General features: G+C 43.0%; 1 protein-coding gene across 1 annotated transcript; it reads right to left on the minus strand.

The window, feature by feature from the left end:
- Positions 1 to 1,632: 1,632 nt before the first annotated feature.
- Positions 1,633 to 24,014, minus strand: LOC130205083 (RIMS-binding protein 2-like). Its single transcript, XM_056432212.1, has 18 exons — positions 23,810 to 24,014; positions 20,478 to 20,682; positions 19,291 to 19,448; positions 19,027 to 19,106; positions 18,778 to 18,887; positions 16,162 to 16,974; positions 15,890 to 15,913; positions 14,694 to 14,845; positions 13,232 to 14,020; positions 12,801 to 12,956; positions 12,357 to 12,503; positions 11,307 to 11,409; positions 9,208 to 9,377; positions 8,542 to 8,710; positions 8,311 to 8,411; positions 8,070 to 8,141; positions 7,037 to 7,201; positions 1,633 to 4,740 (listed from the first exon to the last, which is right to left on the minus strand). The coding sequence occupies exons 1-18, from the start codon at positions 23,984 to 23,986 to the stop codon at positions 4,507 to 4,509; spliced, it is 3,825 nt and encodes a 1,274-aa protein (XP_056288187.1). The 5' UTR covers positions 23,987 to 24,014; the 3' UTR covers positions 1,633 to 4,506.
- Between the last annotated feature and the right edge of the window lie 1,388 nt (positions 24,015 to 25,402).

Consider the following 25,402-nt stretch of genomic DNA (forward strand, 5'->3'; position numbering starts at 1 on the left):
TTGTGGTGACTGTAGTAGTGAACCCAGTCCTCAGACTGGGAGGACACGCTGGTTCCTGATGCAGACAAGTAGCGAGAGACGAGGTTCCAATCCATATACAATATTTATTCAATCACACAAGGTATAAAATGCAAGATAATAATAAAAAGGGCCGTTAATGAAAATAAAGGTGTGCTGACGCCCAGAGTGAGGCTACCCTCTGCCACACAGTGTTCTGTGAATATGAGGTGTTTACACCAAACCAATAATAATGTGTAGCTGTGGCATCATAATGAGGTTATTATAGTAACTGAGGGTTTTACGTTACTTAATAACACAAGAAACACGGCAACTTTATTTCCTTCACCCCAAAACACTCATTTATCTCCACAACTCCTCTTATTCTGTCTCCTCCTTCACAATAAAAGCCCCGCACCGGAACACTGGTGAAGGCCTCGGTAGAAAATGCACGGCCCGCCGCTGCAACCTGGGGATGATGATTATTATAATTAAATCAGACCCACAGTGGATGTGCCATTAAGCGACCGGTGACATATCACCCAATATTATTTCCAGGGAGAATCTCTTGTGATACATTTGACTGCACTGATTAGGACACAGCGTCTATTGACAAGCATTTTACCTCCACTGAGAGGATTACTGTGAGAAGCTTTGTTTGTTGCAGCCATAAAAATAAGCCATGAAACCGTGTCTGATATTGACGACGACATATAAACCCAGGTTATACTTTGTGCTAATGGCAGATGCTACATGTCTCGCCCGCATACATTTAGGGGCTTTTCTTTTTTTATATCACGTCTCATTACTTTCTGTGACACTGTGATGATTAAAGATAGCCCGAATCCAAACTAGCCATCAGTTAGGTCCATCAGTCCAGGATATGAACATATGATTGGACATCGTTGTAAATATAGCTCACTTTTAATGAATTTATCATGATGGTTTAGCAATATTAATCATAGACTATAATATACAGGACTGTCTCAGAAAATTAGAATATTGTGATAAAGTTCTTTATTTTCTGTAATGCAATTAAAAAAACAAAAATGTCATGCATTCTGGATTCATTACAAATCAACTGAAATATTGCAAGCCTTTTATTCTTTTAATATTGCTGATTATGGCTTACAGCTTAAGAAAACTCTAAAATCCTATCTCATAAAATTTGAATATTTCCTCAGACCAAGTAAAAAAAAAGATTTATAACAGCAAAACAAAATCAAACATTTGAAAATGTGTTTCCAGGTGTTTCGAGTTAATTAGACGATTCAAGTGATTTGTTTAATACCCTACTAGTATACTTTTTCATGATATTCTAATATTTAGAAATAGGATATTTGAGTTTTCTTAAGCTGTAAGCCATAATCAGCAATATTAAAAGAATAAAAGGCTTGCAATATTTCAGTTGATTTGTAATGAATCCAGAATGCATGACATTTTTGTTTTTTTAATTGCCTTACAGAAAATAAAGAACTTTATCACAATATTCTAATTTTCTGAGACAGTCCTGTATATGTCACGTGGTCAGTCACAAAAAACTGAACAATTCCTGCTGTATTGAATGCAACATCTGACCTGCCCCACCCCGGCCCCCCATTGAGATCCCATGCACACACAAATAATTGCAAACAATAGCTTCCAAAAAAATATCAAATTTAATTTGGTTATAAAAGTTGCATTTTTTCACATGCACACCCATACATAATGATCACCATAAATACTGTCCAATGATTTCTCTGTTTCTTGTTTTCTTTTTTAAAACCTTGATTCACAAAGCGAGCACATACGGTGGACTGATACATCTGATTTCAAAGGACACCATGGAGAATGCTCGCAGTCGGCTACAGGTGGAAGGAATGTCGGCGCACGCACAAAAGAAGAGCTGTCGTAGAAACATTTATAAATGATCTGCAAATGGATCAAAGTACAAAAGAACGACAGCGTTTAGAGACACGACACCCATTCACAGGCGAATGAGTTGGTACTGGGACACCGTGGTACAGATATTCAAGGTTGTGATTTTGTGAATGAGAAACTAAACATGAATAGCTTTGGAACCAAAATCATGGAAACCTTTTACCAGCTGAACCTTTCGTACATTCCATTTTGGCAAACACGCATTGCATTGAATCAATAATATTAACAAATAATGAGCAGAGAGAATCCTTGAGTGCAAGTTGAAACAAGGGACAGAATGGATATTTAACACAACACAAAGCAAGTTTTTCAATTATTAAAGCTATGAGACGTTCCATCCCTCCAGTTTGTAACTGAGCACTATCAGTCACCTTCACGGCACACAGCATGTTGGTACAGTATTACTTTACCAATCCAACTCATTATATTTGCTTTTTAAATATGAAATTCCAACTTATTATTTCTATAATCTCATATAATTAACACACATAATGAGCGTCTCCTTGAGAGTCAGAAGCTGAGGTAGGACAGTGAGGTTTGGTTGTGTTTGGGCCACCGGATCAATACATGTCAGTTATTTGCTGTGACTTTATGTGATCAATGAGATATAAGTTTAGCTTTGCACTAGGAATTTTCACTCATTCATTTTGTCTTTTAATTGTTGTTACATTTTAGAATTCGATCTGCTCTCCGACCTGCAGGCTTTCCTATTCTACCGATATGAGAAAACCGGCAAAATAAATTAAAAGATGGAATTAAAAATTAAGACAAAGTTTATGGGTTGGATTTGAATTGAATAACAGAAGTGAAATGCTGTAGTTAGAAAATCAATGATCACATAAAACACTAAATTCAGTATTTTCTCACTCAATGCAGCATCATCTATGTTGCAATAAAGACACATTTCAACAATGAATGAGAAACTGACTTAAGGATATTATAGTTCTCACCAATCTGATCACATGTTATCTATAGTGGCAATATGCAAATAGGTTTGGTTGATTCTGAAGACTTGATTACAATATATGAAACATTCAGTGAGTCAAAATGGAGCAACAATGGAATATCGACATTATTGATTAGTGTCGCCAGACTCAGGCTTTGAGTACAAGTGCTGGATTCAGAAATTGTGAAATTATCCGAGATCATAGGAATAAAGTAAAAGTCAGTTCTGTACCAAGCTCCCTTTTATATATATATATATATATATAGGCTGTGAAACATGTTAACTTGTTATGCTATAGTCCTTATATACTGTCAGTATAAGTCATGTAGAGCACAAAAGGACATATTAAATACGTTTGTGATTTTTCTCGACAGGCCCAGTGAACAATGCACACCTTGACATTTTGATTTGGGATTTCTCCGAGGATTTACCGTGGCCCTCGAGATCAACTTGAGACAACAGAACCGAGCGGTGCACAGGCCACGGAGGTAGCAGCACATCACCTCATCACAGGACCGAGAACTACATGGCCTCTCTTTCAGAAAAGCAAAACATAGAAGTGAAAGACAAACGTGAAAGGTGCAAAACATGAACGCATCACACACTGCCTCACACACACACACACACACACACACACACACACACAGGCACACAAAACATGTCTTTTACCCATCAAAACACCCATCTTTGTGCAATAGGAACACAGACACACAATTTAGTCTTGAACTAGGCGTTTCATGACAGTTTGACAAGGACAACAAACATTTCTGCTCTTGTTTAATTTTTTTCAAAAATGACAAAGCACAAGATGCCGTCATGACACAAAAAGCCTGGTGTAAATCAACTGAGGAATGTCAGGCTCGTATTGTTCTCATAAAGGCCACTGAGACGGCTAAGCTCGCCTCTGACGTTAATGCCCTGTTGCCAATCTGATATTCTTGATGTTTTTGTCTTCCTTTCATCACAGAAGAACTCCACTCCTATGAAATCACAGGTACAAGTGGAAATGTTTCTTTTCTTCCCACATATGCTACCGCCTCTCCATGATATTGCACTGAATAAAGGCTTTGAGTTAGCAGCCAGCATTACTTCACAGAATGCTTTGATAACAGTGTAGTCTATTTGAGATGCTCTGAGAGGACCGTGGTCTCCGTTTCCTTGTCGTGACATCAATACTCCGCAAAGTTGATGTGGGGTTTTTTTTTTTTGCTAAGAAAAAAGCCCATTAGAAACATAGATGCGTACCCAGATGCTTTGTTTTCACAGCTACCCTGCTTGAAACAATTGGACAGTTTCTTTGACTCATGATTAAGAAAAAAAGAAAAGTACGTCATGAAAATCCTAGTTTTGTTTTTTTTACCTTAAATTATCCGTTGTTTTAAAATACATCACAGTCATATGATTTTGTGTCCGCAGGTGACCTCTCTCTTGATTTTGGCACTGCACTATACATAATTGAGTTAATTTGTATCCATCACCGTACATGAATAACTATCACTGGTTATATTAAAATAGGCTCGCGCAGTCCGAGAGACGCGGCTCACATCCTCTCCGTCATGTGTTGTTGGATCAGAGTTGATTGTGTGGATGCAATATTCAGAGCCTGTGCACATATTGTACATGTATGCTTTTTTTCCTCCCTTTTATTTCACAGGGGAGAGTCTCTTCAGGAGCTTCTTCCCCTTGGAAAGTAATCCTTTCTTCTTCTTGTTTGCCAGATCTAGGTCCCGGGGGTCTCGGGAATCCAGTGGGATGTGGGGGCTCCTCATGGGGCTGAGGGGTCTCATGGTGCCTGGGAGGAGGGGCCGAACAATGGGGGACGGTGCTCGAACAGGTGTGGCGTCGTTGTCGACCGCGTCGGCGGTTTCTGTGGTCACCTGAGGGGAGAAGCGATGGGGAGGAGTGGGGGCATGGGGCAGCGCATTACAAATGAAGCAACACTCGCACGCGGCACACGAGGCCGGAATCGGTCCGTCTGTGAGTTCGTCATCAAGCTTCTGTCTTCATGCATTGCATGTGTTGTACAGTAAGCAGAGTGCAGCTCTCTGAGACCTCTGTGTATCTAAAGCTGAGCACATCATGATCAAATGACCCACTGACTCATCGTCTCATGGTCGTACTTGTTTGTTAGTACTTGTTGAGAAACACGTCTGACTCGTTTCATCCAATAATTCAATACATTTGTGTTTACCTCCAGCAAGGTTACGTCTCTGGCCTTTCTTTCTGTTGAGCAGAACATCTCAAATGTCTTTCTTTTGAATTTCATTTGATGGAAGGTAAGGTCACGAAAAAATAACTTCTTTCCGTCTCTCTTAACGTTGTGAAATGGAGCACGTGTCCCATGTCTGTCCATTTCGATGCAGATGCTAACAAGCAAAGTAATAAGTTAGAAGAAAAATGGAGTATATACAGATTTGACAATTTGCATTCTCCAACTTTACTATGCATGTACACAATAGTATCATTATAAACATGTTTTTTAAAATATATTAATCTTGTTCTTTTAGCCAATATATTTTTGTTTCTTCTGCTATGTATGTTTGGTGAATCTGATGTGGCTGCTCTAACTATCGCAATTTCTTGGGAAAGTTATCCATCGATCTATCAATCATAGTTCCATAATTCCATTTGTGAACTTAATTCACACACACACACACTACATGAGTAGAAGAAACAGTGAGGAGGAAGCCATCAAATGTTGAGCACGACATCAGCACAAAACAGAGCCGCAGAGGTCCACCGTCAGTCGGCCACCAGAGGGAACAGACAGTCATATACGGAACAACACTGAGGGACACAACTGTAGATACCAGACGTCTCAACTAATGCAGCAGCTGGATACGCAGGGACGCATTTCTTAAGCATCATCCTGGAGATAGATGACAGTCTGTATTCTGATATCATGGATTTCCAGTTCTTCAAAAAGTCTACATTTCTCAGACTCTGGTCCAAATGGTCAGTGATTTATTATGATACACGACTTCCGGGTGACAAAAATAATACTATTCTGTATTATTGTGAGGCCAATACTATACACTCTTTAACATTTCGAAATGAACATGTATATATTTGAAATTGTAGCAAAGCATTTCGGTAACACTCGACCCAGAGAGATGTGATGCATCACTGTGAGAAACAAGAGAGCCCTCTGCTGTGACCACAGGCTGTGTGCATTAGAGCCGCGACTTTGGTATCTCAAGTTGCCGACTTACTGTACGAGGCAGACAGAGCCATTTATGGTGTGAAATGAACAATCTTCTTCTGTTTGTTTGTTTTGTTTTGCCAAGCGGGTGAGGGAAAACAAAAAAGAAATCAGATGTGGCAGCAAAAGTCACCGTCGCTTAAAAACCCACACCACTGTGACAACAACAACAACATCGTCAACAACAACACACTGAACACAGAGCGCAAAAAAAAGATTTTTTTTAATATCCAATTTTTTCTTCTTTTTATTGTTCCATTGTAACAATACAGGATGGAAGTATCAGTGCCGCGAGTAGTTTTGTCTCTCGAGCTCAGAGCAAACATGGCATATCCAACAGGGCTGAAAAATAGATTTGATGTGTGTGCAATATACATAAAGAAACAAAGCCTCTTTCAGGAAATACAGCAGTCGAATCAAGAAAGTTATTATAAAATGTATCAAGTATGAAAAAGGCATGCTTCTCTCTCTTTTTCATCTTAAAAGTTTTTGCTCAAATAATTGATTTCAGTGTCCTTGGGTAGCCGTTGTTATGTGTTAATAAAGCACTTATTATACACAATAACCACATTTTGATTTTGTGTTACAGTGCAAAGAGGTACCAAATTATGTCGTGTAGGGAATGAGTTGAGCCTTTTTCAAGTCCTCCTCCAGTGCTACATGCATAAATCACCCGCAGAGCTCCCACAGTCTATCCTCCCTCTGTCCGAGTCAGGCTTTGCTTCTTCCTTTCTCTGAGACTTAGAAAGGTGTTAACACTGGATTTTTGTCCCCTTTTCCAAAAGGGTGGAGGGCAGCGGGGGAAGGAGGGGGGAGGCTGTTAGTTCGTAGAGAGTCACCACATGGACCAAACACACACAATGAACAGCACACAGAAGGCAAGTGGAGGAAGCGAGAGACGGAAATCAAGAGAGAGGACGGAGGATGGATGAACACAGGGCCTAGTGCTGAGAGCGGCGATGATGGTGTACCCGTTTGCCCTCTGAGACGGTGGAGGCAGAATTGGCAGGGGGCCGGTTGGCAGGCTCTTCCTGGGGGTAGTGGGACGGAGTATCGGTCAGATACACCTCCACGTCATCAGGCACTTCTTCCAGGAAGTTAGAGGGCACCAGGCCGCGGTGGCCGTTCATCTCGCCCTGTCGACAGTAATGAGGGAGAGAGAGGAGACCGCTGTGTCAGTGATGCATTTAAGACTGGGAACGTAGATACGACCGCATAGGCTGTGGTTCAGCTCATCCCCTCAGGGATGCATTGGGACACTTTCCATCGTTTTATTACCCCCATGAAACTAATTTACACTGCTAATGCCCTGCACCTATTTATCATTAAATTCATGTTTCTAATCTATTAATTCACAACCCTCTGATTTATTAAATTAAAGATAGCTTGCCACCAACCACCCTGCCTGTAATCAATCACGAATCGAGACTCTACTGTTAACACAATGCTGTGAATAACCTGGAAAGGCCTGTGTGTTAAACGTTCCTGTGGTGGCTGGGGTGCGATTAGGCTCAGCTGCGGAGGGATCAGATGTTGTGCGTCTCTTCTCTATATTAGGTGCAATAGAGATGGAGGCGAGGGAGAGGAGAGAAGAGGCACAGTCTGCCACCGACAATAAATAACGTTATGAACGAGACCCGGAGTGCTCATTCCTTGGTGCTGGGGGGGGAAACCCGGGGGATGTGACAGGAGCCTGGAACAGTTCCACATGCCACTTTCTTTATGAGAGTTTAGGAGAAGATGGATGCCATTGTCATGTCTGCCAAAACAAAAGTAAATACAAAGCTACAACTAGCAGCCGGTCACCTTAGCAATGGATAAAGACTGGAAAAAGGGAAAACAGCTATCCTCGCTCTGCTAATTAAATTTGAATAACAGCAAATTTATACATAACACCCCAAGGGACAAAAAAAATACAGTTTAGTTTCTGTACAAAAGAAAAATAACTAAATATGTTGACGTGTTAAAGTGTAAGAAAAGCAAACGTGGCCGAGCGGCACTCACATAATGGAATCCGTCTTCATCAATGTCTCCAAACACAGCCATGATGTCACCGGCACAGAAGGTCAACTCGGCCTATCAGAAGACAGAGATACAGAAAGGGACGTATTGTACAAGGAATGCAATCCAGCTGGAGTCGGCCATGTCTTAATCTGGTGTATTTGTTTCTGTGGGGTCATGGTGTGCTGCTTCCTTGGATCAGTAGATATATGTGTGTTCAGTAACGAGTCCTTAGCATCGATACCTCGACATCGACATTAGGGGAGCTCTCTCGGGGGTCGTAGTCGTACAGGGCCACCATTCTCCTCGAGGCCTGATCTCGGCGCAGGCCTCTTCTGTGCTGCTCTGGAAGCAATAACGGATTTCATTTCAACAAAGGATTTCACTTGTGTTTTCATTCACAATTAAACTTAAGATCGTGGCTAACAGTAATCATCTGCACTCGTTTGTGAGAGTGAGTCATCCTGTGTAGTACCTAATCTGTCCACAGGGGTGCTGAGAGGCAGGAAGCCCTGTTTGATGAGCTGGTCCATGGTCTCCTCGTCCTCCGCTCTGATCTCTGACACCATGTTACAGGGGATGAGCCCCATCCTGCCCCTCACTTCTGCTCTGTAAAACCCGTCTGTGTCTTTATCACCGTACACCTGTCAGAGAAGAGCGTAATAAGTGATGTTTAGATCAAAATATGTCGTACTACTGTTATGGTGATTGGGGCACAGTTAAGCCAGTAATTAAACGCTTGAGTTTAAGTTGAAGGATTCGACATAAAAGATAAAGATATTTCGTTTTCAAATGAAAATAGTTTGTATGACTATGGTGCACCACTGATCGAAATTCATCATCTGCTACAAAATGTACACGTTTTTTTTCTTGAAAGGACAAAAAGCTTGAAAGACAAACAAAGATTCAAGACCCAAGCAGGTTTACTTTCAGACAGCTAGTCTGTACACATGAATAATGGCAAAACAAACAATAGTGAATGATGAAGTCTGTCTGAGAGAACTATATTCAAACTGAACATAATTTCTGCAGATACACACTGAAATAACTATTTTTCAGGATTATAGTGCTTTGGGTTTCACGGTCAAAATACAGCAAACAACTCGCGGCTCATGAAAAATAAATAAACAGAAACTCCCACCCTAATGATCTGCCCCTCTTTGAAGGGCAGCTCCTCATCAGCTGCATCTGGGTTGGGGGACATGGACAGAGGGTCGTAGTCAAAGAGGGCCACAAAGATCCGGAAGGACTCCTCAGGCTCGGACTCATCGTAGTACGTGGGAGAGCGGCGGTCCCGGTCCCTGTAGCCATCTTAAACACATCGAGGACAAACAAATTACATCATCCTGCATCACTAGAAAGAACAACTTATTAATGTGATAAAACATACAAAACAGGAAGTTTGAAGGAGGCTTTGTTTCTTTGTGGAAATATTAAATATTTGCAAACATAGTTTTTGTTTGTCTTCTGGAGAATATGTGCCTGTGTTTGTGATGTTTGGTCGTGGATTTCAGGACTCAGCAATAAAACTTTGAAGTCATTTACTGTATTAACCTACCGTTTCATACAGTAAACACCACTTCTATACAAAGTCCATAAATAATCTTTGCAAATTGATGTGGAAGGAAATCAATGAGAAGATTTGTTTTGTCTTAATACGTCTCATTGATTTTGCTGGATTGCGTGGCAGATTAAAATGTCCTGTCTAGCCATAATTGTGCCCGTCAGCACACGGGGAAATAATCAGTGGTCACTCAACTATTTAAATAATTAACCCACATACACACATTACATGTACTTTCATGACTTTGTCCATTTTTACATTTGAATATGCAGTGAGGGACAGACGAGGAGCAATACAAACCATGGTGCAATACACAGAGACGTGATTCATGGGCATGACACGACACCAGAAACACACAACACGCTGACAAGCATGCAACAAGAAGTGCACATTAAAAAATGCATCTAAAGGCAGAGCTACAACTCCATGTGTCTAAAGCAAAAATCAAAAAACGTCCTACACATTGCCAACCCTTGTAGCAGCAAGAGGTCTAAAGCAGAGATGGCAGCGTGGTTGTGGAAGCACTGTATTTGAATTTGCAAGCAACGTGTGGAACTGTTAGGCCAAAAGCTTTATTTTGGTGCTTGGAAATACAAGCGTGATGTGAAATGCACTGCTCCTGGCTGAGCACATCCTATAGAAGGTTTGGTCATTATATTTATGAGGCACGACCAAAGGACAACTGCATTTCCAACAGCTTGCTATTTCAAACTCAAGAAACTCAAACGTCTAAAAAAAACAAGAAAGCAGTGAACGTGTAATCATCACTTAATGTCTGCCACTGATATTTCTTCTACATGTCATGCATGAAGGCTCTAATTAAAAGTGTCATAGGGTGTGGTTGTACCACAAGGGGAAGGGGTCTAGCAGGCATCTGGAGTTCAGTGCAGTGAGTGAGGCATTCTCTGAGCAGCCAATCAATCATTTATCATCTGCCACTGGGGGACGGTTCATCCTGGACCCCAGGTATGGCTTGCCAGTGGGTCCACCATTTCAGTGCAGTGCAGTGCAGTCATGCTGTTCAACTGTAATTATAATAATATCTAGTATTATTTGAGACGGAGGAAACGGGCACTTGCAGGTGTTCACAGATACTTCTTGCTGTTTGCCAGTCGCTGGTGGCATTTGTGTGGCCATGCTGTGGCGGTGCAAACAGGACTGCAGGCACATACCACGGGGTGACCTGGTGCCGCCCATGTGCCTGCGGGAAGACCACGTCCTGTGCCGAGCTACTCTGCCATAGTAAACATCCTCGGTGGTGGGGTTTGCCTCACTGCTATTCTCAAAGGTTACCTCTACAGGAAACGCCAATTAGAGGGTGACGGGGTTACAATGCAAAGCTTAACATTCGCGGCCCAAAAGGTTAACTGAAGATTTGTGTTGCCACCTAAAGCGTCGTATTGCTTAGACACGAGGTAGAAACAAATACACACAGGAAAATGACTGTGGCAAAACTATCATGATTGTCAGAGCTTATTAGAGTAGATTAGCACATCAGTGTGTCGTGTAACTGTGCAAGGCAATTTAAGAAAAGTGTCAGTTTGTTTGCATCAGTGAAGAGCATGAGCATGGTTCAGAGACACAGCGGTGATCTGGAGACACAGAGAAGCTCACGATGGTTTTAACACGGCAACAAACAACCCCAGAGCTTTCTCTCTCCACCCGCCCACACTGACCAATGGAGGGGACCATAAGAGGTCTTCTCTGAGGCTGGGAGCCGCCATGATGGTTTCTTGGGCCCGTCTCCCGGTCGTGACGGCCTCCAGCGGGAGTGTTGGTCTGAAATGCAAAGAAAAAGCACAGAAAACATTCGCAAACATTAAACATTCACGAGCTGCTCGCAGACACATGACTCGCAAACGGTGTGAGAAAGAAAATGCACGTCGACGTACTCGTACAATTTGTATGTAAACAAAATCATGCAGCACTCACAGGCAGGCACACTGAAACACAGACGCATAGACACGCACTCAGACACACACCAGCCCACGGGAAATTTAAACATTCCGATAGGACACAAAAACTGAAATATGTATAAGGAAGAAATTATTGTGTCCAAGATATCAGAAAGCACTTGTATATGACTGTATACAATGCTAAACTGTTCACACCCTGTCTCTCTCCAAGGTGCTGGACACATTCACACCCAGTGTATCCTAGTTTCTCTCCATCTGAAACATTCAAACCCAGCTTCCTTCTCTCTGCGGCTCTCAGACTGCAGCCGCGCGGCGTCAGTGTTCTGTATTTCGGAATTGGTGGCAGCAGACTGCCGACGCCGCAGCTCCACGTCACCTCCGATCCGACAAATAACCACTCCTATACACCACCGGCTGCTTCCATCTACCTTGTGCGTTCATAGCCAAGTGGAGAGGATTACAGCTTAGATGAGAGGATATAGCCAATGTTGCTGACTAATATCACAAACATTGGGCCAGACTTAATAGTCACACTCTGAAGACGTCGCTTCAGAACTGTTTCTCCTGTGGAAATGCTGCCTGAAAGCATTAAACCCAGTCGGTCTCGGTCTGTTTCTCTCCATCGTGCTGAAACCCAGTTTCTTTATCTCTAATTTGAACTAAACTCAGCACACACACTAACTACACCTATTAAATGCATGTCAAGGCAGCAGTCTCAATTGAAGTATCTGTGCCCGTGCAGTTCACTAAATAATAATAATTTGGGGTGGTTATGACTTTTGGGTTTAGAATAAGTGCAAAGAACTGCACCTTGGGTGTGTTGTGCGAGTTGCGTCGACGTCCCTCTTCCAGCTGCATCTCAGAGTGCAGCTCCTCCTCTTCCTCTTCCATGATGTCAGACAGGTCAGAGCCCCGGCTGCTTTCGCTGTCATAATCTTCATTGTGACTATAGTGAGGCTTTTGGCAGTCACACACACACACACACACAAACACACACAAACAAACAAACACACAGACGCAATTGTTTAAGTTCACATACATTCATACGTGCATGCACACACCAAACACACATGGATGGGCCAACACACGCATGTGAACACACACAGGAACACAGCCACAGGAGTGTATGCATGCAACCACCCAGACATGCATGCACACACACGTCCAAACATACACACACACACACACACAGGAGGTTGTCCATTGAAAACACATTGGGACACAATAAGGGGAAAGTTTCATCGCTGTTCTTACCGGCCTCCCGAGCTCAGAGCCTCTGAGGAACTCGTCCACAGAGGGTCCTCTCCGACGGCCGCGTGCAAAACCTTCTTCATCTTCCTCTTCCTCATCAGAATGATGCTGGTGAAATGAACGATCCTGCTCCCCAAATGTGCCCTGCCTCCTGTCCACCTGAAAATACGCATGGAAAATGTGGTACTTAAGTAACAGAGACGGGGGCTCACCAGTGGTGCTTTCTGTGTTTGACAGTTCAGGATTTTATGGTGTAAATATACTGAAGCCAAATATTATTTTGTACACAATCAATAGATCGCCAAATTATCTTTATTTTAAGCTAACTTACAGGTGTTTTTAAATGATAATTAAATGCACTGCAGGTTTCCTTTGTATTCTTGACTGTCATTTCATTTATGTGAATGGATTTAGCATTTCCATCTTCATCAAACCTTGCCACTTTCGGCTGCCACCCTCTGCGCTGCTTCTCGGGCGATGGCTTTGGCCACAGTGTCCGGGATGAGCGTTCCTCGGGGCTGAGGAAGAATCCTCTGGGGGGAGGGGGAACGTGGATTGGCTGAGGGTGGGGCCTCAAGGGTGTTGCCTTGCATGGGCACAGGAGGCTGGGAAGTGGGAGAGCGATTTGGGTCCCAGCCAGGCTGACCAGGTGGAAAAGCCCCCCCATGGTGGGCTGCGTGCTCTTTGGCTTCCAGATCTCTAGCACATAATGGTCTCTGAGGTATAGGGTGGTGATGGGGGTGGGGGAGCAGAGGCAGTTGGTGCAGGGGCCTGGGACCTTGGTGTGGATGGCGAGGCTGAAGGTGTATGGGCTGGGGCTGGGGCTGGGGTTGGGGTTGGGGTTGGAGAAGGGGCTGCGGGGGTCCACCTGGGTGGGGAAGTCCAGGATGAGGTTGAGGGTGAGGAAGATGGGGTGGGGCTTGTTGTATGTGTTCCTGGGGTGGAGCACACAGTTGGGGCAGGGCATGAGGAAGGTGAGGGGATTGGAGGTGGGGCAGAGCATGGGGGTGTGGAGGGGGGCCAGCGTGGGGGTGCATTGGCGGTGGCAGGGGGATTGCAGGTAGAGGCACGAGGAGGTTGTTTGGAATGACAGCGACCAGGGAGTCCTGGGATTCTCCCTGCACTGACAGCGTCCTCACAATGACTTCGCTGGCCTCCAGGCACTGAATCCTCGTCAGCTCGACAGACACATAGTCTGCCATTGGGAACAACACTTCAGCTATCTGGATTCAAAAAGACAAAGTAAATGTTTACATACACAGATCATTTTCACAACTTGGTTACTTTGTGGCGTCCCAAGACTCCAAGACTAAGACACAAAAACGGTTAATATTCTCTTTGTTCTGGGCTAAACTAAATACAATGGATATGTTTTGATGCAAGTATGTGAAGCACATAATAAGGCACGGAACACCGTGCTGAAAACGTTTCAGCATAGCGTGTTGATTTACTTTGGCAGTCACCAGAGGGAGTGTGAGACCTTTTCCAAGATGTTCCCAGGGCCCAGATTGAGAGGCTTGCTCTGACCATGAATCACAAGTAGATGGCACTGCTGTGTGCACTCAGGCCACTGATGACATAATGCTGAACTCAACATCCGATTCTACTACCACCCCATCTGTGATGCATGTGTTCATGTTTCAACCGGATTAAATATGATTAAAACAACCCAATCAGTGTTTTACTGTATCTCTGTGGGCCTTTGAAATATGGATCCCATATGTTTGGGAACTCTCCACAAACCGGTCCCTCGGTATTATTCATGCTACTGTACGAAGTCATTTATTTTCCCTGTTATTATTATTGCTGACTCCAACCCAAGATGAGCTCCTCCCCATAACTCGCCATGCCTTTATCAGAGGATATAGTCGTGGTGGGGAACACTTCATAACTCACCCTCTGTCCTTTAGTGCAGACTGCGTAACCAATGACATTTGCCCCATTAGATGTGCCTGTGGGAGAGAGGATGGGGGGCTTCCAGCGGACCTGTAGGACCCCTGGAGCCTGCCCACAGAGCACCTGTACATCATTGGGAGGCTGGGGGGGGCCTGGGAGGGAAGGAAAATAAAGTTTAAAAGTTGTGTAATTATTTACGGCTTTATTATCAGTTTATCACTAACATACAAATAAGAGGAAAAGGGTGTGAAGCATTCATCAAATGCACAAATTGGTGCACGCACAACCATGCACATAAATGAGGGGGGGGATGAGGATTAAAGACAAAATAAACTGGGTTTGTTTATAATTTCACTTCTCATATTTATACTGAAATAATTACACTTTATTTATACTTTGTAGATATGCACAGTTCATGCAGATAAGTGTGATCATATCTCATTGTTGTGTGCACTTTGTTTACAAAATACTAATTATTACTATAATAAGAAGATACTCAGAATTGGAAATTAAATCAAATATGTACAATTCCTTGTGTATTCCTGTCCTCGTGCCGTATAATAAGGAGAAACAATGAAGGTGAAATAAAACAATGCGGGCCTCTGGGCCTCCTGAGAGAAGCGCTGTCGTCTCCGCATGCAGGACACAAGCCAGAGAGACTACAGCTCATTCTGTGTCTTCCACTCTCCTGGATCACTGGATAAAACATGCACAACTGCAGGCCAGCAGAGGCAAATGCACACTCATACAAAATGGTCATTTCAGTGAGCAGTGGAGAGCCACTGCATTATAGAGTGCTAGTTACTGCAGGCCAGGCTATAGGCAGAGGAAGTGACTCATCAGAATAATAACTGATCATATCGTGTGAGGCGTGGCTGCTCTCCACCAGTGATGGACTCGGAGCAGTGAGTCAACTTGGGTAGAATTGAATTTGGTGAATTTTGTTTCCAAAAATAAAGTATTTCTCAATATCCTTTATGGATTTAAATTGAAATAGACACATAAATGACAACTTTGTTTGTCGATGCAAATTATTTTTCAATGAATGCCATTTTGCCTGAATCTCCTAACTGAACTATGTCATAATTATTCTCAGTTCCATGAACATAATCATTACACTAATGTCATCTCTGCCCATTGGTTAGCAATATAATAAATGATTTGGGAAACCCAGCCCAGGACTGTTTCATTCTGACCTGTTCTGCAATATGGTGTTGGACCTAGACAAAATACAATACACAACAACGGCAAGGTAAGGCAATGATGTTCTGTCCTCTTCTAACCGCACAGTGCAAGAACCTTAACACTGATATGGCATTATGTCACATATTTGAGCTGGCATTACAGTTAGTGCATCCGACTGCAAGACTGTTGAAAGCATGTTTTCTTTGAAAAACAATGTATTTTTGATATATATATATATATATATATATATATATATATGTGTATAATATTGAGATTTGCTGACCTGCAGCCTGAGTGCAGAACTCCACACCCGCTTCTTTCCTTTCTCTCTGCTCCAGCGGCAGTTGCCATGGCACCTGGTGCGGCTGTGCCACCACCGTCACTTTGTAAACTGTCAGGGGCTTCAGGTTGACGAAGCGTAGTCTATACCTCCCTGGCTTTACCGCCGCATGCTCGGCCCCGTCCAAGAACACGTTGTGAGCGTAGTTACTGTTGCTTGGCAACCAGGAGAGCTCGGCAGTGTCGCGCTGGATGTCGTCCACCCGAAGACCGCACGGCGCGACCACCACGTTGGCCCCGACCAGCAAGGTGCAGCGCAGCTCGTCTGAAGGGCCCCGGTCCGTGACGCTCTGCACCGACACGCGGTGGACGCGGCCGTCCAGGTCCAGCTTCTCCAGCAAGCACTTGGTCCGGCCGCCGTACATCGTGCTGGCACGAAGCTCCCCGTCTACCAACACGTTGTAGCCAGAGATGTTCCCCCAGCCCAAAGGCACTCGTGGAGACTCCCAGGCCACGATGACGCTCCGTGCCAGCTGCTTGATCAAGTTGATCTTTCGGGGATAAGGCACAACGTCTTCAGCCAGGTCCTCAGGGTCCATGGGCCCCCCTGTCCCATTGCTACAGGGAACCAAGGCTGAGCTCATGAGGCCGTCCTGGGAGGCCCCTCCGTCCACTGGAATCAAGGCCAGGGACATATGGTCCAGAGGGCCCGGGTCGTCTCCTCCCTCCCTCGCCTCAATTGCTAGTTTTTCCTTGTCTTGGACAAATTCCACGAAGTTGGAGGGAACAAGTCCTCGCTGGCCGTCGAGCAACTCCCCTGTGAGGCAGAAAGATACTTGAGAAGTCGTAGGAGATGAACAACTCAACAAAGAGCATTATTCCCGCCGTTCGTGTTGATGAACAAAAAGCCTGAAAACGCGACCCTCGTCTTATCTCTATAGGGAAGCAAGGCGGTCCCTCCACATGTTAAAATTAGGCTCATTAGCTCAGTGGCGGCTGTAGCTCAGTGGGGTAAGAGGGCCGTCCTGCAACCGCAAGGTTGTAGGTTCGAGCCCCGCTCTCCCCATTAGTTGCAAGTCGAAGTGTCCTTGAGCAAGGCACTGAACCCCCAGTTGCTTCCCGGGCGCATCACTGCAGCCCACTGCTCCATAATAACTAAGGATGGGTTAAATGCAGAGAACTAATTTCCCCTTGGGGATTAATAAAAGTGTATATTTATTAATGGCTCCTGACAAGAAAAGGACACAAGGAAAGCTGTAACTTGAATACAGTTGGATAATGGTGGGGTCTATGGTCCCGCTGCGGTGGGAAAGTGAGTGGGAGGTCTGTAAACATACAGTATGTGCTACTCCCTAAAATGTAAGATTATCTGTTGCACTCAACATTTTGAAGAGCATGAACTTCAGTTCACCGTTTTTGAACATTTCCAGGAATACCCCTGAGTATGACAATGCAGAATGTTTAGATTTGCACTGTAATTTTTTTCCCCAAAGGGAAGACGTTTGTCTCCAAAAAAGCTCTGTGTCATCTTCATCCCTTTCTCCACAGAGGCCTTGGAGACCTAAAGACCATCTGTGTGTGTCTGTGTGTTTTGTTTGTTTGTGTGTGTGTGCTCACGATGATTAAACTGAGCGCCCTGCTGGATTAGTCATCAAGCTAAAAGGGACAAAGGTCCCATCTTGACAACAGCTTGGTCTGAGGCACGAGTCTCCCTCCCGCGTGGTAAATACAAGGCTCCTCCATGATGCCGTGCAATTTCACCGCCCACAGCTAATGAATCACTACAGATGAGGACAACTGTGTCAGTAGCGGGCTGCGCTGTCGGCAGGATTGCTAGTCAGGGGGATTAGGATTGCCTCTGCTGGAGAAGCCTTCAAAATCCTAAAGAGATTAGACAGAGAATCACTGTAGTCACCAGTTGAAGGTGTACAGCAGGTGTTCCTGGTGACACTGACACAGAGCATGCGTACAAACAGGTGAAGGCAAATGAAAGTTATCACCTCGTGGGTAAATAACTCACTTTAACGTAACAGGTTGAATGTCAGCTGGATTTTGATTGCTTTTAAAAGAGGGTTAGTTGTGAGCTTTCAAAGCAATATGCAGCGCAACAACAGCCCTGTCATCTCAAGAAAACTAACATGATTTGATACGTTGATACTTGAGCCAAATACAGTTTGACTGCACTGACACTGATGATGACTTTGTCCTGAATGGACATGATGTCATGTCCATTCAGGTCAACAAGATGTACTGCTGAGTGACAAGTAGGATGCATATGTGTATATCCACAACGTACAGCACACACTGTACCGCACAGTCATTTAAAAAAGATGTTGACTATAACATACTCACAGGAGGATAACTGTGAGCAGACATGCACAGATGTTGGCGTTATGTCTCAATGTGAGATGATCAATATGCGGTGATGCACACGCTTGTTGTGACTGAAGCATTCTCTACTACAGCAGCAGAAAGACTCAGGCAAAACCACAGACTTGAAAAGCAATAAAATACACCTGCTGTACTGTAATCTTTGAAATTTAAAGTGCAACTTCATAAATACATTTTGTTTTTAATAACTATTTCCCATGACATCTCTGAGCCTCGTTTTACTTCTCACCTTGATAGAAGCCGTCATCGTCCATGTTTCCATACACGTACAGATACTTCCCGGCCACAAGGGGGAGTTCTGCTTCTGGATGCTCGTTTGGTCCATCATAAGGGTTATAACTGAAAGGAGGAGTTCACTTGTTTTAATGACAGTAGCTTTTTTTACATTTACATTTTTAAAATAAAGAAGCAGTTAGTTAACTAAAAAAAAGATGATGTGCAATCTAATCAACAGATTCCTGACGCTGATGTCATTCACCTGTATCGGGCAGTGCAAAGGCGGACCTGGCCTGTGTAGCGAGCCTTGGACCTGGATGATGGGCTGGCCTCATCCTCCATCTACAGAGTGATACCGTAATCACCATTAATGTCATAGACTATATGCATACTATTCATAATTAAGATTCTATCCGAGATTAAGCAAAGTAAGCCATTAACTTTGAATACATGACAAACTGAAAACTGTCGTGAAGACAAATGACACAAGCATTGATGTGTGGTCACATCGATGCATCAGACACACCTCTGTGGGGGTCCGCTGTCGAGGGTTGTTGGGGCGGTCCGTTGTCACGGTGCTGGATTTGACAGACAGCGGTTCTGGTCTTTTTCTGTCTCCAGTCTGTGGTGTGCAGGGCGAGAACCTGGAGATCAGTGGAGGCGTGTTTGCCGCGCTCTCATCGTCTGGGAGACATTGATTTCCATAGCAAATAAAGAGCAACTGTCATTCCCTCTGCACCCGTTTGCTGCTCACTGTACAGTTATTGATCTCCTGCTGAAGCTTGTGTCCTGCAAACACGCTTCATGGCAAAGGCTATTCCACCCCGATCAACACCTCACATCTGCAATGCATTTGTCCTTAAATACCACTGAGGTCCCCGTTTGTGTGCGTGTGTGTCTGTGTGTATGTGTGTGGCTGTGTGTGTGTGGAAAGCGCACACACTTGAAAAACACAACTCAAAAAAGAAAACTGCAGTCTAACAGTGTGAACAGCTGAATTCCTTCAGGAAATTAACGTCAGTCAACAACATGGGTCCACGGTTATCAGTGGGTTCTGGTGGTTTGTGAGTGAGTAATATTATGCATTCGCCCGAAAGCATCAGCGAGTGCACCCTCTGTTTCAAGTGAAGAGAAAGATAAAACAGGATTTCCAGCACTTCAAAGACCTCTGGTCTGTGCCAGACTGTATAAATCTACATCATTGATATAGCTCTATCTGCTGGCTCTGCAAATTGCACTATGTGTTGTTAGAATACTAATGTGTTGAACCACATTCATGTCATACATCAGGCCTATGATCAATTAGGATACATATTGATCATGAATAAGCAGTCCTGCCATTAATGGTGTCCACATCTGTTCAGGAGTGAGCTGATCCAGCGGTTATGCGAGCCGTCTGGGGATTAGATCACTCGGGCTCATTTTATTCTGATCATAGGCCTTTTGATCACATCTAATTTGGTGAATGCTTTTATCGAGAGTGCAGTCATTATTTTTTAGAATGGGTGGACCTCACTGGTAGTGGACCATTGAAGACTTGTAGTCTAAGCAACATTTACTCCACAGATTTGGCAATGTACTTCTGTGCATAGTTTCGAAGAGGATGTTTCAAAATCATAGCGGTGTTGATTTTTCTTCCTTTTCAAAACCTGACATCTCAAAAATGTATATGTACATGTGAAGTTTGGCTACGAGTAGAGAGCCGTGACCCACCTGTCTCCGGCCGGGCTTCAAATCCAACGATGACTTGTGAGAGGTGCTTCTCTGATGAGAGAGGGATCTGGGATGTGGAGGCAGAATTACTTATAAGGATGTCCCCAGTATCTGATTGCAAACGGAAACTCAGCAGCTCGTTGTACAGCTGGTGGAAGTGTTCACTCTGTGACCTGCATTTCTGCTCCAGGTCACGAACCTTGACCTTTGAAAGACAACAAAGAAAGCAGAGGGGTGTAATGTCCGAGAGGAGGGAGACAAACAAAAAAGAGGGAGAGAGCAGGAGGTAAAAAGTGAAACATGATGGAAAATACACATAGAGCATGGAGTGTATCCCTTGTAATGTTCGGATATGAATTTTCTGAAGAACAGCTGAAGATGCATCGCTTAAAGCTGATCAAACAAAGAACCAATTAGAAAAGGATCCCTAAAGAGACATTTTCAGCATTTAGCTGCATGTTGCATTGGAACCACTGCAGTGTAATCAGATCACATGGAAGTGTCTTGACTGTTAAACTCGGATAAGGAAGCCTCAATACTGCGAGTAGTTAAAAGGATTATAATACTTGAATATCGTCACTTTCCTAAAATAATGGCCTATGTAATTTTTGGACAAAAATGTTTCCTCGGGATAATGGCCAACTCTGGTAAAATCGCCTACAGGTAACACATCATGTGATTTTACCCCGGTAGTATAATATATCACAATATCATTTGATCAATATGTGGTTACGTTTTTTTGTTTTCTGAAAAACCTGTAAAAGTGAGTCGAGGAAGATGGATGAGAGTGAGTTTTGTAACACTCGATACCATTGAGTGCACAAATGGATTTTCAATTTGCACAAAATAAAGTTTGAAAACTTTTAATGATTTGCTGAAAATTCACACATGAAACTAGGGGAGGAAAGTAAATACCTGAAACATTCTGTCCTTATTGTTCTGTTCAGACACAAAAAAGGAGGGGGGATAGTAAAGAAAGAAGAAATTAAAAGAAAAAACATAATGAAGCTTGAACCAAACGCAAGTACCTGTAAATGTCCTTGTAGTCCATGCAAAGTGGAAAAGTGAAATGCAAAACAATAATAGATATATTTATCGGTCCAGATAAATATATAAATGCAAAAGAAAAATGAAAAAGAAAGAGAAATATTTATGTTTGTCAATCTGGAAAAACCTTCCGAGAAAAGAAGTAAAGAAAGGGAAACATTAGTTGCAGATCTAATCTGCAACTAATGTTAAAATTTTAAATAATATTTCTCACAGCAAAGGTAAAGAAAAACTGCCGACAGAGGACACTATAGGAATATATAAACACAGAAGCTGAGCTACGTATTGTTTTAGACTCTCTGGGGTGTGAGTCACAAAGTAGTATTGAATAACCTCCACCGTATTACAGTATTTGTGCGCAACTATTTCTCTGAAGTAAGAGGCCAGTTTATTGTCAGTGGATTTAACATTTTAAACCATAATTTATGCCAGAACCACCTGTTTCAGAGCAGAGGGCCTCAGTCAGCACCCCGACGATGCTTCTACGATACACATCTCCCTGAAATTGAGAACTAATGAAGATTCCCGAGGAAATTCTAACAAAAAAAGGATCCAGAAACATGACAGAGTTATCCACAAACCTAGGGCTGGTTCTCCTCATCATGCATCACACAGGTGTTTTCATTTGGCCTGATTAGACCTCTTTTCTTGGCGATGTGGACGTGTGCAGAGGGACATCTCATTAACGTCTTGCTGATGCACCTGTTCAGACTTTTAGCATTCTTAGAACAAGTCTGTCTAAAACTACACTCTACATACAAGGATCTTTTGTGAGTCAAAAATATAGATTTTCGACACTTTTACATTATCATCACGATCTTGCATTCTTACTTACAGGTGTTGTGTCCCTTGACTGCAAGCCTAAAACTACGAAGTTGACGGTTGCTGGCTAGAAATCTATCTGAAATCAAGGAAATGTTAAAAAATCCTAAAAAAATAACAGAAAGCTTGACAGCTATGTTAACAAAGGGGGCGGGGCTAAACAAATGCTAGATTCCTAGCAGAGCGGCAAACAGCCAGACTAATTAAAAACACCTGTGTGAGTGGTAGAACATTTGTTTGAGTTTTTTACAGTTGAAATGCATTGTTTTAGAGAGTTTCTATGTATTGCACCTTGTTCCACATCTGGCAGATTTGTTGTTGTTGTTGTTGTCTCATTTCATCAGCTTAAACAGATCTAAACCATATTTCAGAAAGGTAGCAGTGAGGTAAAGCTGTCCCTCTAACAGGTGCACTGCTTCCTCGTGCTGTTGGTCAGTGTGAAACATGCTGCAGCGAACACACAGAGACACACAGAGACACACAGAGACCCACAGTGGCAGCTGACACTGTGATCACGGTCCATGGGGGAGAATAGACGGCACACAGCTGACATACAGTCAACCCAATGCACTGGTTGATCGCGGCACTGGTAATTGAGGAGATGCTTTCTCCTGATGGCTCTGATGAGCAGTAACAGATTTATTTTAGTGTGCGAGAAATGGCTGGGAGCAGAAATCAAAAAACCTCTTTGCGTAGTTATACAAATGACTTAGCATCTGCTTAGTGTCTGTTTGTTTCTCTTTGAAAAGACGCCAATGCAAATACCAAAGACAACGAGGAGGTACATGCAGACAACTGGCTGACAAACACGACAGATTTCAAAGGAGGCGGCCACTTTTCGGCTGTTTTATGGCATAAAAAAGATAGCATGGTCTAATCCAGCAGGTAGTGAGTATATTTACATTTCAATCATTAGTTTTATAATTGTATGGTATGTATACAATTGTACTGTCAATATTGCTGCAACAGGACAAATATACAACAAATTAATTAATTTAAGCTACATGTTTGTTCATTAGAATGTTGGCTCCACAATGCTGAACATCAAGGTGATTGAACTGATATGGACGTATGATTAAAGATCTTAGATATTTGAAGGGTTTCAGGTGTATCAAAAGCACTTGCAATTTTGTGAAATTAAGTTCTATCTAATCAGCTTCTAAGAAGAGTAAGAATATATCCCAATTCAAAAAGGTGAAACTGCATTTCGAATGAAATCTGCTGATTTCTACTCTATTTGACATGTTTCTACTGTCTCTATATTTTCTGATACAGCAGCAGCGATTCAATGACAGCGATTCAGCACAAAGTGACTCGTGACACATAAAATACTGAAAACGGAGCTGCACTTCGTCACAGGTCTTATCACAAAATCAATTCGGAGCATTATGTCGAAGGAACATACAAAATAAAGCTTTTAATGACAACTTTTGTACTTTTTGCCATTATCCATAAGGCCATACCTTTTGCAGTTGATTAATCTCCTTCTGCTTGGTGTGAAGGGCCACCAAGGCTTGCTCATGCTCTATCTGCAGCTGCTGCTTCAGCTCCACAGCCTCGTGCATATGCTGGAGGAACAGAGAGAGGATGTGGTTATGTTGAAGGATGTTATTTAGAGACGACTTTTCACAGTATAGCATTTCAGCATAAAGTTGAACTATTTCTTGAAAGGCAGATTTTTTCAATCTAAGGCACTCAAGTGTTGAGTTCACTGTGGAAGTAAAGAGTGCTCTACAGTATGAGCTTTTCATATAATGTGTATCAGATGCAACCGACTGTATACTCCGAACTGACTCAGACAAAGCTGTCACGCATGGTCACCCACGCTGATCCTAAATCTACCCCTTTCCAAATTAGCCGACTCATAACCGTACAGTATCCATCCGCGGAGTCACGACCAGCTGCCACATCTTAAAGAAACAGAGTTACGGCCATAAGATGTTTCTACGGGCTTAAGAAAAAAAGACAGCTTAAAAAGCACTGACATTCATCATTTTCTCTCTGTATTCTCTCTCTCCCTCGAAAAGAAAAAAGAAAAGCCTCTTTACCGCCCGGAGTGGCTTGGAGGTGTCCTGAGCAGGCAGCTACTGCTTTGCATAATCAGGGAGACGTTGTGAGCTGCAGAGGACTGGGCTGGCTGAGCGGCTGTCACCGGAGCCTTCGTGAAAACTACTTTTTATAACTCTTGCATATTCAAGGCTTGATGAACTCACCTGCATTTTAACAAACCCTCTGTGATATGTTAAACCAGAGACAGACATTGATATTAAACCAACAACCTGCCTCACGGACGTCTGCAGCACAAGCCTTTAAGATGACTGCCAACCTTTGTTATTTGGATTTCTGGCCTTTTTAATGACCCTGATGAAACACGTTGTTCTATAAAGTTATTATATATATATATAAAATATATACGTGTTGCCAAACTTCTAAATCTGATGAATTGTTTCAAGGGATGCCAACATCAGTTGGGCCTGAAGACCATATTTGGTGTCGTGAGTTAGAAAGAAGTGAGCTTACCAACCGCTGTAGCCCACTGCTCCTCTCTGCTTGTGGCTGGAGGCTTGAAGCTACATTAGCCACTAGTAGCACTGCTTAATCATATGGACTCTTTAGTGATAATGGTAATGAGCCACTTTACATTTGTCTTGCATATTGCCCTTTAGATGTTCTGTATGACAGAGAGGTTCATTAAATTCCCACGTAGAATGTATGACAATAAGTCTTTTGTTACCTGAATATATAACTTTAAAGACAATATTGACAGTGCTGTATCTCATTAGCTTTGACTGTAGGAGTCTGTCTTATGGATTTTTGTTTTTCATATTCCATCTCCTCCATCACCACTTTCTCCACCCACATTGCCCCGTGTAATTTGCTCTAAATAGTCTCTTTGTCTGCTTAATCAATACACAATGAGAAAGTGACAAACCTTTCTTTGCTGTATTAGGGAGCAGGTCAGTTTTTCTCAGATGGGTACATTTCTCTCTCAAAGATCCAGACAAACAGACAATCGATAGGAGATGCAGGGAGGCGAGGATTTGTAATGAGCGTGG

This window comes from Pseudoliparis swirei, chromosome 15, assembly GCF_029220125.1.
Source record: "Pseudoliparis swirei isolate HS2019 ecotype Mariana Trench chromosome 15, NWPU_hadal_v1, whole genome shotgun sequence".
NCBI lineage: Eukaryota > Metazoa > Chordata > Actinopteri > Perciformes > Liparidae > Pseudoliparis > Pseudoliparis swirei.

Excerpts from the sequence above, each read along its gene's own strand:
- LOC130205083 (XM_056432212.1), bottom strand. The coding sequence starts at position 23,986 with ATGCTATACTGTGAAAAGTCGTCTCTAAATAACATCCTTCAACATAAC. Across the intron at positions 15,914-16,161 it reads GTTCTGCACTCAGGCTGCAG|GTCCAACACCATATTGCAGA; the intron begins GTCAGCAAATCT and ends TATTTTGTCTAG. Across the intron at positions 12,957-13,231 it reads TGGCAGCCGAAAGTGGCAAG|GTGGACAGGAGGCAGGGCAC; the intron begins GTTTGATGAAGA and ends GCGTATTTTCAG.